Source organism: Schistocerca gregaria, chromosome 6 (genome assembly GCF_023897955.1).
Source record: "Schistocerca gregaria isolate iqSchGreg1 chromosome 6, iqSchGreg1.2, whole genome shotgun sequence".
In the NCBI taxonomy this organism is placed as follows: Eukaryota; Metazoa; Arthropoda; class Insecta; order Orthoptera; family Acrididae; genus Schistocerca; species Schistocerca gregaria.
This window is the reverse complement of record NC_064925.1, coordinates 146,460,545-146,475,954: the sequence shown is the minus strand read 5'-3', so window position 1 is coordinate 146,475,954 and position 15,410 is coordinate 146,460,545. Positions and strand designations below refer to the sequence as shown.

General features: G+C 42.5%; 1 protein-coding gene across 4 annotated transcripts in view; it reads left to right on the top strand.

The window, feature by feature from the left end:
• Window positions 1-15,410, top strand: part of LOC126278473 (galectin-6-like) — a 448,782-nt gene that overhangs the window by 345,039 nt on the left and 88,333 nt on the right. For all 4 annotated transcript variants that reach the window (XM_049978617.1, XM_049978616.1, XM_049978619.1 and 1 more), the window contains one exon: window positions 8,438-8,526. In XM_049978617.1, the coding sequence (XP_049834574.1) occupies window positions 8,438-8,526 (89 nt within the window). The remainder of the gene's footprint in view (window positions 1-8,437; window positions 8,527-15,410) is intronic.

Sequence of the window (15,410 nt, the reverse complement as noted above, 5' to 3'; positions counted from 1 at the left end):
TTCTAAGCGCGCAGTCCGGAACCGTGCGACTGCTACGGTCGCAGGTTCGAATCCTGCCTCGGGCATGGACGTGTGTGATGTCCTTAGGTTAGTTAGGTTTAAGTAGCTCTAAGTTCTAGGGGACTGATGACCACAGCAGTTGAGTCCCATAGTGCTCAGAGCCATTTGAACCATTTTTTATGGACAGCCTGTATAACTATTCACATTCAGCTACTGTTCGTAACATATCGTGTATGATCAAAGCGTGTCACACGGTTGGATTTTCCTGATCCGTGCTCATCAATTGAGAAAAGAACGTACTTTCAGTAACATACTTTCTGAAATCCGTCTGCCCTGCAACTAGTTTTATCTCGTTTTCCTTCTTAAATCCCTGTGGACAAGTATCTTTAGAAAGTCACGTTTGTAACTATTTTCAGGAATCGACGTCAGTGGTTCAGTCATACAGTACTAAGTCTTTCTGCCTATTTATGTGCATTTCTTTACGGTGAGGGGCTGCGGACCATCTCTGCAACGAAAATTATTTTTCTGGAGGTCTTCCTGGATTCCGCTACAGTTTTCGGGCGATGCGATTTCCCTGTATACAACAGCATTATCCGCGAATGTCGCCTTGTAGCTTCAACAGAATATTATTACACCATAAGAAGTGACTGTCCCAAAACACTCGCTCGAGGTACACCAGAAGCTACCGTGTCACCTAACGTTTTTCTCTGCATTAAAAAGCAGCGTAGTATTTTTAGATATTACCGAAGCTAAACGTCAAGAACCCATCGCGCTGTTACAGAAATGTACACACTGATGAGCCACAACAGTATCATCACGGACCTACTATCGATATAAACCCGTCCAGGTGATAGCAGCGTTACCTGACTGGGAATGACTGCTAATCAGACACACGGACGGGGTATATAGTATCAATGAGCGTGCTGTCTCTGTGTAGGATGGGAAATGCGTGCGATGTATCTGAGTCTGACCGAGGGAAAATTGTGACGGCTCGGAGGCTCGGCACGAGCATTTCTGAAACTGCACGGCGTGTCGGGTGTCGAGGAGTGCAGTGGTGAGTGTTTTCAACGCGTGGCGAAACCAAGGTGAAACCACGTCCAGTCTTCGAGGGTTGGGCGGCGACATCTCATTACAGATGTCGGACGTCGTAGGCTGGGTAGACTGGTAAAACAGGACATGCGGCCAACTGTGGCGGAACTAACATCAGAGTTCAATGCTGGACAGTGTGCAACTATGTCTGAACATACAGTGCACCAAACACTCATAACGATGGGTCTCCGCAGCCGACGACCCATGCATGTACCAATCTTAACACGGCGACATCGACATCTACGACTGCACTGCAGTGGCAGAGCGTTGCATGGTCTGATGAATCCTCATGCCTTCATCATCATGCCGATGAGAAGGCGCGAGTATGTCGTCTTCCAGGGGAACAGCTCGTTGACACTTTTACTGCAGGACGGAGACAAGATGACGGCACCTGCAGTATGCTCTGGGGAACATTCATGTCCGCATCCATGGGTCCATTGGAACTTGTCTAGGGCAGCAGAAATCCAAGGAGTATCGTACACTGTTTTCACACCTCGTACAACCCTTCATGATGATCATGTTACCCGACGACAGTGACATTTTTCAACAAGGTAATGCGCCATGTTGTAAGGCCAGGAGTGTGATGGAATGGTTCGAGGAACACAGTGGCGCGTTCCAATTGATGTGCTGGCCCCCCAACATGCCAGATCTGAATCCGATGGACAACATGCGTGATGTGATTGAAAGCGGCGTCAGAGCTCATCGCACCACTTCCCCGAGTTTACGGAAATAAGGTGACTTGTGTATGCAGATGTTGTGCCAACTCCCTCCAGCGACCCACCAAGACCTGGTTGCTTCCATGCCACGATGCGTTGCCGCTATTATCCGATCCAGAGGTAGACATGCTGGTTGTTAGGTAGATGGTCGTAATGTTCTGGCTGATCAGTGTATATGCGAGTGGTGTCTTTTCTGTCGCACATGTCCGACAGCACAAACACCACTTACATATAGACTCTCACGAATATGTGAGGAAACATCATTCGTAGAAAAAATGTATAGTACACGCTGCCTGTAAAATGCATACCTTAAGTGCTCCAAATTTTAAGAAAAAAATTGTCTAGCAAAGCTATGAGTACTTGTTTAGTTCAAGAGATGTGTGTCGCAATAGCGAAAATGAACAAGAGCTAATAGTTCTTAAGGTATGGATTTAGGCGCACTTTCATAGGACTTTTTTTTTTCTTTTCGAATGATCGTCACTGTCATATCCCCGAATATTGACCGTTTCTTCTGGGGCACCCTGTATAAAGCTGTCACATTCAGAAAGTCAACGAACACAGTATAAACCTGGACGCTGTTATCTGGTGTCTTTTGGATCTTACGGACAATCAGAGCGTGCAGAATTTCACAAGATTGCTGTTTCTGAAATTTGCCTTGATTCCTACATAGATCTTGAATAAAAAAAAAAAAAAAAAAAAAAAAAAAAAAAAAAAAAAAAAAACATAGTACTAACCCCTGCAGCAAAAACACGAGCTGCCCTCAGAGTCGTCGAACGACTATTTCAGCCTGCTGTGTAACGTTAGCGGACAGTATAGCTACTATTTGTGAATGTGCAACTGCAATTGGGCTTGATAAGCAATCAGAATGAGTCCGCTCTCTCGAAGCCCCGAGCAGAAGTCGGAGACTTATTTATAGGGTTCGGGACCTGGGAGGCGCTCAGTTATCACTCTATCCTGACGCAACACTCAAGCGACACAGTCAACAAGTCCTGGGTAGCATTAGTCACGTTTTCCTGTAGCAGACGGACACATCCTCCCGACGGTGTGCCTTTGCTCGTGGCGCGCGCTTTCGCCATTCGTGCAACGAATGCTACAAGTGGATCGCATTACAGTCAAGCATTATCCTGCGTCTTGAACGATTTTACGCATTCTCAATCCACGCGTCTGTCGTATATCTGACAGTCTGTAGCAACCAATGTTAGTTTAATAGCAGTTCATGATGCATATGCCAGGAGTCCAAATCTCCATCCGACCTTCCTGATATACACTGTCTTTAGTTCCCGCAACCCACTTCAGGCGATTACTGCTGTGGTTCATTAACAAAACAGATGCCGATTTCTTTTACCAGACTTGTGTTATCCTTGCTTATGACTCGCCCTCAGTAACTTCGTCGTTGACAGTGCCTTGGACTTTGCTTACCTTCATACTCTTACAAATCTCGTATGCCACTGTTGTATCTACTGTGAGACCACTAAATCATATTTTTTACTTACGGAAGTATTCTCAAGCTGCTGTTCTTACTTGGCAGCCATCAGGTGGAGTTCGAAATCTGGGAAGCCATATGGCTGGAATTCTGTGATGCGTGCCCTTATTTTTATTTTCCTTGCAATTTCGGGAAACTTCCATAGAAATACGAGAGCTTAGATCTTGTTAGAAGCAAACACGAGTTCTGATTTGTTCTAGATCAACGAGTCGTTAAAAACGAAATTCAAAAGATAGTGCACCAGTTTATATATATATATATATATATATATATATATATATATATATATAATGCTACAGAGGAGATAACCCGTTTAGAAGTCGCCCAGAGTAGCGAAGAGTTTGAGCAAACAATTTGAAAGGCCGTAAGAATGCCACCTCTCATCGCAGCGCAGGGAGGTATTCTTCTCTCACTGTACAGCACGTCAAACATTTACTTTTCAGAACATCATCCTTTATGCGTATTAATGTCAACAAAAGAAACAACGAATATCACGATCATTGTACTAAATTTACTAGACAATCTTAAAGTAACGCCGATTTTAGATTACCTTCTCTTGGTAATTATTGTATTGCTACAATTAACATACAGCCGGGCGGCGCGCTTAATGATCCCATTCTAGAGGAAAAATGAGTCACCGTTTGTAATTTAATATAAAACGTTTGCAGACACTCTATCAAGATGTATTTTAGCAGGTCCCTGAACCTTCCGCCTGTTAAAATTTTCTCATTTTCTCTAAATGTGCGACTCTCGTATTTTATGTTTCCTGCTATTATAAAATGCAGTCATTCTTTACCGTACCTGAGAACAGTACACGTAATCGACAGCTTGCTCTGCAACTAAGAGGCCTGAGGACGTTATAAAATGGACCGAAACTGGTAATCATTTTAAACACAAATGTGACGCTAGACTGAAATAAAACAGTAATTGTTACTGGTACATATCTCCATCTTGACATGCCAGACTGAAACAGAGTACACTCTTTAACTGCTTCCATTTCAGTGGATGCGCTGGAAAAGGGTAATGACCTGAAAATGCACTAGGATCTTGGCAAATGTTACTGGGGAGACAAAAGAGAGCAGTTGTTCCTTGTATTGCTTGGGGTTCGAAGTGTTTCAAGGAGGATATGGTCGTGGAGAAATGGAAAAGTGTGTATCGTTTAGTTGGCATTATGACCATCATATAAAGAAAATAAGCTCAGCTGGACAGAGACGGTGAAATAAATTAATCGTATTTCCCTTCAAGGAATTTTTCAATCTTTAGACTCATCTAATTTTTAGCAACTATGAAATGTCTACTACAGGACGATCAGAGGAGTATAAAGGGCATTCAAATGGAAACAAGACGAACGAAAAAAAGTAAGTAAACTGTTTATTATTTCAAAAGTATTAGCCTTAGCTGTTAATATATTTTTCCCGCTGTAATACAAGAGCATCAATGTCCTAATAGAAAAAAGTTTGCGGTTGTCTAAGGAACCACGATTGTCTCAGGCGTGCACCTCTTCTCCAAAGCAAATAGACAGCCACGGATGTCAATCTATGGGGCTCCAAAAGTATGAAAATCGCATGGGAAGAAATCAGAGTGTATAGAGGGGGTGTAAGAGCTTCCCAGCGAAACTTCTGCTGCGTAGTCCGAACAAGCTTGACAATCAAGGATACAATCATGATTCCGTATGCAACCCCAAATTTTTTTCTACGAAGACGTTAACGCTCTTTTCTTACAGTAGGGTAAATGTATTAACTGCTATGGCGATTACTTTTGGTGTAATAAACAGTTTACGTACATTTTTCCGTCCGTCTCATTCCCATTTGACTGTCCATTCTATTTACACTCAGCTTTCCCGCGAGGTAATTCGAGCACCCGTCTGTAAGTTATTCTGTATGATTCACGCAATACAGATTATGCTGTACAGGACCACAAACGGAGTAATTTGAGATAAGTAACGTTTGTTCGGAAACGATTGTTTCAGGCGATACGAAGTCTTTAATGAGCAGTACGCGCTGCATCGACGTTGGTGCTGCTGCTGCTGCTTCGTGCAACATTACATGTTCATCTGTGCTGTTGATAGTTTTGCTATGCGATTAAATGTAGTCGTTTGTCCTTGAAACAAAAAATAAAAAACTGAAGAGCAACTGTATGGCCCTAGCTGCTTGTCTTATTAGACAAAAGACAAGAGGAATTTTTCAGAGGCAGTGGCACACTTCTATGCGTCCTTGTGATGGAAACACTGAGATTTAGTGAGAACAGGCATTGTCTGCAGGGGAAAGAGCGACTGTTGAATTTTTTTCCGGACAAACACAAGTCGCACGGGGTACTTTTTATGGACCTGTTTAGCTCAGTTTATCAAAAACGTTGTCAGAAACTGTGGAATTTGCAGTTTTTGTCGATGCCCTCGTGAAATTGGACGAAACCTATCCATAAAAATGAGTGCGACTTGTGGCTGTCTTGAAAAACAGAATATTGAGACCATTACTGTTTTATCTCCAAGTACTTTTAGTTTCGGATCCTCTGCCATTTGTATAATTTCGACCATGCAACTTTGCAACAACCTGTAGAGTCGAATGGCCCACATTACTCAGTAAGCCCCATCAGTTTTTTGCATTGATATAGCAGACCGTGTTAAACCATCTGTTACTTAACAAAATGCCAGCCTTTCTTTTATTTAAAGCATTTGAAATGAATGCCTGAGGAAACAAAACTCGTTACTGCTTTAACATACCAACACACACAACTCCCAATTTGTTATGAGTAAAATATTAAAGTTTACTGCTGTGAGTAAAAGTTACAGCATTTAGTAGGTGGGAAACGGCACTCCAACACAGAAGTCTGTGGCTGTTTATCCAGAATCTCTCCTGCTTAAAGTAAACCGTGCTGCTTTGCGTTTTGTCTTCAGTTTCAGAAGGCCTCGAATATTTCAGTTGTCGTAGGTGTGAATTAAAATTTTAGATATATTTTTGCTTTTTTTTAAAGAAAGTTGTTACAGAAGTACAAAATATGATAAAAACCTTCGAATTGTTTCATGTGAGAAGCAGAAAATTTGAAAAATTGCCAGTAATTTTCGTGGGGATTTTAAATTCGAATAAAGACAGATCTCGCGAAGATGGTACTCAGTGATCCCACTTTAATTGCGCGATATACTCCAGAGACTTAAACAGTAAGAGAGATCGAACTTCAATGCATGTAGGGTAAATGCTGGTATTACAAATTTTTCTTCCGTAAAGGTTTCGTTAGCAATAAATGATCAGTAATATTGAATACCAGGCTTATATTTTTAGTAAGAATCACGATTCCACTTGAAATGTTGGCTACTGATGATTTTTTGATTTATTTTCTATTGTTTCTGCACATTGTAACACTGCTAATCCGAACGGTTGGGACAGGATTTCGGATTTTGCATGGTATGACGTATAACGCATTCGACGTTACTTCCACCTAAAGCAAAACCTTACGCCTGTGCCAAATGCGAAACTACACAGCGATACTTATTTTACCAAGAAATATTATCGTTTCCTATACAGTTTGTGATGTTTTTTTAACTATTCTGTAACTGCTTTAATGAGAGATTTATGGTGTTAACTGAAATGGACGAATGTGTTGAAATGAAATGGTTCAAATGGCATTAAGCACTATGGGACTTAAAACTACTTAAACCTAACTGACCTGTCCGATGCAGGATTCGAACCTGCGACCGTAGCAGCAGCGCGGTTCCGGGCTGAAGCGCCTAGAACCGCTCGGCCACAGCGAGTGTGTTGAAGTTACAACTGAGATAATGCACTCGTATTCTGGAGAAGCAAGATTAAATTTCTCGTCATACCACTGCCCGTTTTTGCTCTAAATCTATTAAATTGAATCCCTTTGGTAAGGTCACAGTTGACTACTTTGTCGAATTGAATTTAATGAGCACTGACCGTCAGTCCTATGAGCCTTCTTGCTTTCTTCGTTCTTTTCAGTTAAGATCCACTAAAGACAACTCCTCCCAGATGTCATGCCCGTGTGTGTCATTGGCATGAATTGTTTTGTTCTTTCTTTTGCCTTTTTCCCATTACCGGCATAGTAGTTTCATTAGCTTGATTTTGACATAAAACACTGTATATATGTAGGGACTGAAATCGTACCAAACGATCAACCAAGTGAAGCGAAACTGTTGTGGGGTATTCGGTAGGTTCGTTGATCAAAAGTAGGCTCAACTGACTCGTTAAGCAACAGGCGAATGTGTTCCAATACTCTCTATAACAATCCCTCACTCCCCACTCCCCTCTCAGATTTCCCGGAAGTTGTTCCGAATAGTTGGACAGTTTTTGCAAAACATTTTCTCTCTTTAGTGTCGTCTTGTTTGGAAGCACTGGAGCATGCTAATGTCAAATTGTTGCTCATTTCTACAACACTTCAACACTTTCTTTCTTCTCATTGACTTCTCAGTGTGCAACGCCTAAGAGTATCTGTCAAACATGGCACGCTTGTCACACACAGACACACACACACACACACACACACACACACACACACACACACACACACACACATTTAACCAAGCTTTAGCACGTTGGGTGCTGGGAGCAGATATAAGGGTGGATGGGTGATGGGTGGGTGATGTAAGGGACTCCTGCCTCCCATATACACTGTCGTAGGCCAGCAGATATGACGTATGGAGGTAAAGATCACTCTCACGATTTTATACAACCTAAACTGAAATCGTGTGTTTTCAAATTATGGGCAATTTAACTGGATAATTTTTGCGGGGGATACCGAGAGAGAGCGAATAAGGCAGTAGAAGTAGGGCGGTATTGACGTATTTCCGCTCGTGCCAACCTGTTCTCATTAGCGTTTTACATGTACTTCTATACAACGCTAATGCGAGCAGTGTTCTTTGGGTACCGGGGTTTGTATGAACGGAAATTCGTCAATCCCGCCCTGCTTCTACTGCCTTATTCGCTCACTCCCAGCATCCTCCGCAAAAAATATCCAGCTACATTGTCCATGCAGTGCGAACTCCATTTTGGTATAATCCTCCTAGATTTCACCTGCCGCCTCGCCAGTAGTCCACTCGCGAGTAGCACAGGCGCCAGTCTATTTAGCTCGATTGTCGTACATTTTGGTGAACAAATAAGACACGAAAGAGTTTGACGGTTGTGGTGTTTCGTTGTTGCAGGGCGTCCCGTATGTTGGGGAGCTGCCGGTGGTGCTCCAGCCGGGACGCATGGTACTGGTGCAAGGTCGAGTCACTCCAAACGCCATCAGGTGAGGAAGCGTACTCAAAACAGCAGGCACATTACTTCTGTTACTTATATCTGCTACCTTCACCGAAGGAATCTTTCCTCATGTTTCGTAATTTTTGAAACCTTTATTAAAATTATGTATACCGGCATACAGTAATGGTCTAAAACATTATGACGACCTTCATTTTTTTTTCTTCTTTCTTGACGCTCTGTACACTATTATGTTGAAGGTAGACTCAAAAAGTTGCTATAATAAATTATGGTTAAGAATTTTTTTTTTAAATGATTATCAAAAAAATTTCAGCTGTTAGCCCATAGTTTTTCTTTAAAAAGTATTTAATTTTCAAATTTAAATCAAAAGAATAGTCTACGTTTCATTTAAATTCGTTTTAAGATAGTATACAAAATTTCAGCCGTCCATCTTTAATACCCCCCATGAACCATGGACCTTGCCGTTGGTGGGGAGGCTTGCGTGCCTCAGCGATACAGATAGCCGTACCGTAGGTACAACCACAACGGAGGGGCATCTGTTGAGAGGCCAGACAAACGTGTGGTTCCTGAAGAGGGGCAGCAGCCTTTTCAGTAGTTGCAAGGGCAACAGTCTGGATGATTGACTGATCTGGCCTTGTAACAATAACCAAAACGGCCTTGCTGTACTGGTACTGCGGACGGTTGAAAGCAAGGGGAAACTACGGCCGTAATTTTTCCCGAGGGCATGCAGCTTTACTGTATGATTAAATGATGATGGCGTCCTCTTGGGTAAAATATTCCGGAGGTAAAATAGTCCCCCATTCGGATCTCCGGGCGGGGACTACTCAAGAGGATGTCGTTATCAGGAGAAAGAAAACTGGCGTTCTACGGATCGGAGCGTGGAATGTCAGATCCCTAAATCGGGCAGGTAGGTTAGAAAATTTAAAAAGGGAAATGGATAGGTTAAAGTTAGATATAGTGGGAATTAGTGAAGTTCGGTGGCAGGAGGAACAAGACTTCTGGTCAGGTGACTACAGAGTTATAAACACAAAATCAATTAGGGATAATGCAAAAGTAGGTTTGATAATGAATAGGAAAATAGGAATGCGGGTAAGCTACAACAAACAGCATAGTGAACGCATTATTGTGGCCAAGATAAATACGAAGCCCACACCTACTACAGTACTACAAGTTTTTATTCCAACTAGCTCTGCAGATGACGAAGAAATTGAAGAAATGTATTATGAAATAAAAGAAATTATTCAGATAGTGAAGGGAGATGAAAATTTAATAGTCATGGGCGACTGGAATTCGAGTGTAGGAAAAGGGAGAGAAGGAAACGTAGTAGGTGTATATGGATTGGGGCTAAGAAATGAAAGAGGAAGCCGCGTGGTAGAATTTTGCACAGAGCACAACTTAATCATAGCTAACACTTGGTTTAAGAATCATGAAAGAAGGTTGTATACCTGGAAGAACCCTGGAGATACTAAAAGGTATCAGATAATTATATAATGGTAAGACAGAGATTTAGGAACCAGGTTTTAAATTGTAAGATATTTCCAGGGGCAGATGTGGACTCTGACCACAATCTATTGGTTATGAGCTGTAGATTAAAACTGAAGAAACTGCAAAAAGTCGGGAATTTAAAGAGATGGGACCTGGATAAACTGACTAAACCAGAGGTTGTACAGAGTTTCAGGGAGAGCATAAGGGAACAATTGACAGGAATGAGAGAAAGAAATACAGTAGAAGACGAATGGGTAGCTCTGAGGGATGAAGTAGTGAAGGCAGCAGAGGATCAAGTAGGTAAAAAGACTGAAAGACCTGAGTCGAAACAAGGCCCCCAGAGTAGACAACATTCCATTAGAACTACTGACGGCATTGGGAGAGCCAGTCCTGACAAAACTGTACCATCTGGTGAGCAAGATGTATGAAACAGGCGAAATACCCTCAGAGTTCAAGAAGAATATAATAATTCCAATTCCAAAGAAAGCAGGTGTTGACAGATCTGTAAATTACCGAACAATCAGTTTAATAAGCCACAGCTGCAAAATATTAACTCGAATTCTTTACAGACGAATGGAAAAACTAGTAGAAGCCGACCTCGGGGAAGATCAGTTCGGATTCCGTAGAAATACTAGAACACGCGAGGCAATACTGACCTTACGACTTATCTTAGAAGAAAGATTAAGGAAAGGCAAACCTACGTTTCTAGCATTTGTAGACTTAGAGAAAGCTTTTGACAATGTTGACTGGAATACTCTCTCTCAAATTCTGAAGGTGGCAGGGGTAAAATACAGGGAGCGAATAGCTATTTACAATTTGTACAGAAACCAGATGGCAGTTATAACAGTCGAGGGACATGAAAGGGAAGCAGTGGTTACTCAAACTGTATATTGAGCAAGCAGTGTAGGAAACAAAAGAAAAATTCGGAGTAGGTATTAAAATCCATAGAGAAGAAATAAAAATTTTGAGGTTCGCCGTTGACATTGTAATTCTGTCAGAGACAGCAAAGGACTTGGAAGAGCAGTTGAATGGAATGGACAGTGTCTTGAAAGGAGGATATAACGTGAACATCAACAAAAGCAAAACGAGGATAATGGAATGTAGTCGAATTAAATCAGATGATGCTGAGGGAATAAGATTAGGAAATGAGACAATTAAAGTAGTAAAGGAGTTTTGCTATTTGGGAAGCAAAATAACTGATGATGGTCGAAGTAGAGAGGATATAAAATATAGACTGGCAATGCCATGGAAAGCGTTTCTGAAGAAGAGAAATTTGTTAACATCGAGTATAGATTTGTCAGGAAGTCATTTCTGAAAGTATTTGCATGGAGTGTAGCCATTTATGGAAGTGAAACATGGACGATAAACAGTTTGAACAAGAAGAGAATAGAAGCTTTCGAAATGTGCTACAGAAGAATACTGAAGATTAGATGGGTAGATCACATAACTAATGAGGAAGTGTTGAATAGGATTGGTGAGAACAGAAGTTTGTGGCACAACTTGACGAGAAGAAGAGATCGCTTGGTAGGGCATGTTCTGAGGCATCAAGGGATCACCAATATAGTATTGGAGGGCAGCATGGAGGGTGAAAATCATAGAGGGAGACCAAGAGATGAATACACTAAGCAGATTCAGAAGGATATAGGTTGCAGTCGGTATTCGGAGATGAAGAAGCTTGCACAGGATAGAGTAGCATGGAGAGCTGCATGAAACCAGTCTCAGGACTGAAGACCACAACAACAACAACAACAACAACAACAACAACAACAACAGCACCTTTAATAGTTTTCAACCAATGTCTACCAGAACATAAAAAATGAACTTCCGGGAAATTGAAGTTAAAGCTTGTTTCTCTGCGTAGCCTGCATAACACAAATGCATTCCAGGTCCGTATAGTTCTTGTTTCTGGCGATGGTCTCCCTTCCACTTCTTTCGCGGACTACTGCTTATTCGTGCCTCTTTGGCCGTTTCTATCACTGACTTCTCTGTTTCTACGAGTCTTCTACGGTCAATGGCAATTAAATATCCTCACAAACCAACCCCCAGCAATTTGGTATCGTTATATCACGACACTGCAATCATCACTGAAACATAGCACACCTATTTTCAAAGCGCTTAGTTCTTTGACAACAGTGTTTGGTATCTCTTCCAATTTACGGTTGTTAAAACTGTCATTTTGGTCTCGAGTTGTACCAGGTGGTTATAAAGTGCAGCTACTTACGGACACCCAGTGCGGGCTGTAATAACAATATGACAAGGAAACTTGGTAGATGTGCTAATGCGAAACAATGTACGCTCGAAGAAATTAGTTCCACTTTTGGCCACCAGATGCAAATATGATACTTACGGCATCTCTGGTGCTCTCATTGGACAGTGTAAGCAACGGTAAATAATAAAATCAACGTTATACCTTTCTCACTTATTTCACCTTCTCTGCCTACGCCCCTTGCTTAATCCACTACATGTAGAAACATTTCTTTACGTCTTTTTTGCATTCACAGCGCAAAATTTGCAACCTGTGACCAAAACTGGAACTAATTTTTTCTAACGTAAATTGGTTCTGCATTAGAGGATTGGAATATCTATAACGTTTCGATTCCATACTGTAACTACAGCCCGTATGAATAGCTGCTTTTTCAATTATAACCGGTCGCTATCATGAAATTGCTTCTCTAATAATTTTGTGTAACTAAGACATTTGAGACTAAAAAGTCATGAAAAAGAAACAAATGAGCACAAAATTCTGTTTTTTAACGGAGCTGTGTACGTGACTTGGTGGTTGTCGTCATTTTTTGCAGACACTTTTAAATTCCTCTAATTTTGGACTTTCTTCGGTGCAATTTCCCCGAACTAAACTTTTTCTTCAGAAAGCTGCAGACAATTTTAATGATAAAAATTAAAAAAAAGATTGACACTTATTTACGTAATACTCCCCTTGATAGAACGTTTGTCCACCTTTGGAATGCAATACAGCAACGATTCTGTGTGGCGTGCGTTGGACAACTCCTTCATATGTTTCTAGAAGTGTGTGTCTACGCACAGGTCACGCAGTTACCGTAAATTACGGGACGGTGATTAGTGGCTGCGGAACTGGCGCCTGGCAGCGTCCCAAATGTGTTCCATCACATCCAGACTAGGTGAATTTGATGCGCAAGATGTGAACATGAATTCACTATTGCGCACCTCAAACCGCTGCAGCAAGCAGCAGGCCGTGTGACACGGACAGGTACTGAGCTCGAAAATACCATCGCCGTGTGGTAAAACAAGCTTGAATGAATGCAGATGGTCCGTAAATACAGGAAGACTGTTACTGAACTGTATGAAGTCAAATCGTCATAACTTGTGAACGGTTTGCGTTAGGACGTTCAAATTGCACGGTTGGCCGCGGGCCTTGCTGGGAATTTCGAGGGTAATCCCAAAAGTAAGGTCTCCTATTTTTTTATGAGAACAGAACTGTGTGGCAGTTGGTCACACTGTTATGAAGAGTGCTTCACCCGCTGTGTGTAAACATGCGCACGCCGCGCTGAGGCGCTTAGTCTTGGCGTACCATCCAACGGGAGCTCCATTGTCAACGGATGCCAAGCCAAGTGTGAATTGCGCGCAGTTATTCGGTTTTTGAACGCAATGGGCACTGCGCCGATTGAAATCCATAGCCAATTTACGGAAATGTATGGTGAGTCGTGCATGGATGTCAAAAATGTTCGCAAGAAGTGTTGAGAGTCTGCAGCTGGTCGGACCGAAATTCACGACGAGCAATAGAGTGGGAGACCGTAAATTTCTGAGGAGACTGTGTTGAAGGTTGAGCAAAGCATGCGTGAAGATCGGCGGATGATCTATGCACTTTGGTTCATGAGGCTTCCGTAGCACCGCTCACATAATTTTAACGGAAACATTGAACTTCTGGAAGATGTGCGCAAGATGGGTGCCACGCATGCTGACTGAGGACCACATGCGGCAACGACTTGATGCTTCCCGCACATTTCTCCACTGCCTTGCAGCCGAACAGGACAACTTTCTGGATTTAATGGTCACGAGTGACGAAACTTGGGCATGCTACTTTACACCTGAGACCAAGCAACAATCACACCAGTGGCGGCATCCTTGATCGCCAAAGCCGCGGAAATTCAAACAGTCTGCCGGCAAAGTCATGACAACCGTTTTTGGGGTCGGAAAAGGGGAATTGTTGGTCGACTTTATGCCAACAGGGACTACAGTTAACGCTGACAGGTACTGTGAGACTCTGAAAAAACTCAAACGGCAATTCAGAACCGGGGAAGAGGAATGTTGTACAAGGGCGTATACATTCTCCATTACAACGCTCGCCCACGCATCGCTCGGCAAACCGTTGTTCTCCTGCAACAGTTTCAGTGGAACATAATCACCCACCCACCCGATAGTCCTGACTTGGCGCCCAGTGACTATCACCTGTTCCCTAGGTTAAAAGAACATTTGGCCTGAAAGCGATTCAGCTCCGATGACGAGGTGAAAGAAGAGATCCGTAACTTTCTGAACTGCATGGCGCGAACTGGTATGCCAAGGGCATACAAAAACTGTCACAGCGCCTCCAAAAGTGCATTGACAGAAATGGTGATTTTGTCGAAAAATAGCTAAATGTTCAAGCTGTAAACTGATGTAAACCATTGTAGAAATAAACAGGTCTATGTACTTATAAAAAATAGACATTTTGGGATTACCCTCGTAGTATGCGCATGCATGGTTTGGTTAAGCGACGAAGCCCATTTTCATTTGGATGGGTCCGTCAATAAGCAAAATTGGCGCATTTGTACGACTGAGTATCTGCATTTCGCGATCGAGAATTCCCTTCACCCTAAACGGGTGACTGTATGGTGTACAATGTCCAGTCACGGAATAATCGGTGCGATATTCCTTTATGGCACGGTGACTACCGAGCGGTACTTGAAAGATGATTTCATCCCCATTATCCAAATTGACTCTGATTTCGACAAGATGCGGTTCATGCAACACGGGGCTCTACCTCATCGAAGCAGGAGTGTGTTTGATGTCCTGGTGGGGAGCACTTTGGTGACCGCATTCTGGCTCTGGGGTACCCAGAGGCCACTGGCATGGGCCTCGCTTGGTCACCATATTCTCCGGGTCTGAACACATGCGACTCTTTCTGTGAGGCTATATTAAAGACAAGGTGTACAGCAATAACCCCAAAACCATTGCTGAGCTGAAAGCAGCCGTTCAGGAGGTCGTCGACAGCATCGATGTTCGGACACTTCAGAATTTCGCTAGCGCCACATCATCGCCAATGACGGCAGACATATCGAACAAGGCATAACCTAAATCCGGATGTCTATAGTGACGTTTACATGTTGAATAAAGTGTGTACACGCCGTAGGTTGTAACAACTTTTTTTCATATAGTTCGATAATTGTCGCCATGTGTATTCACATAGCCCACAGC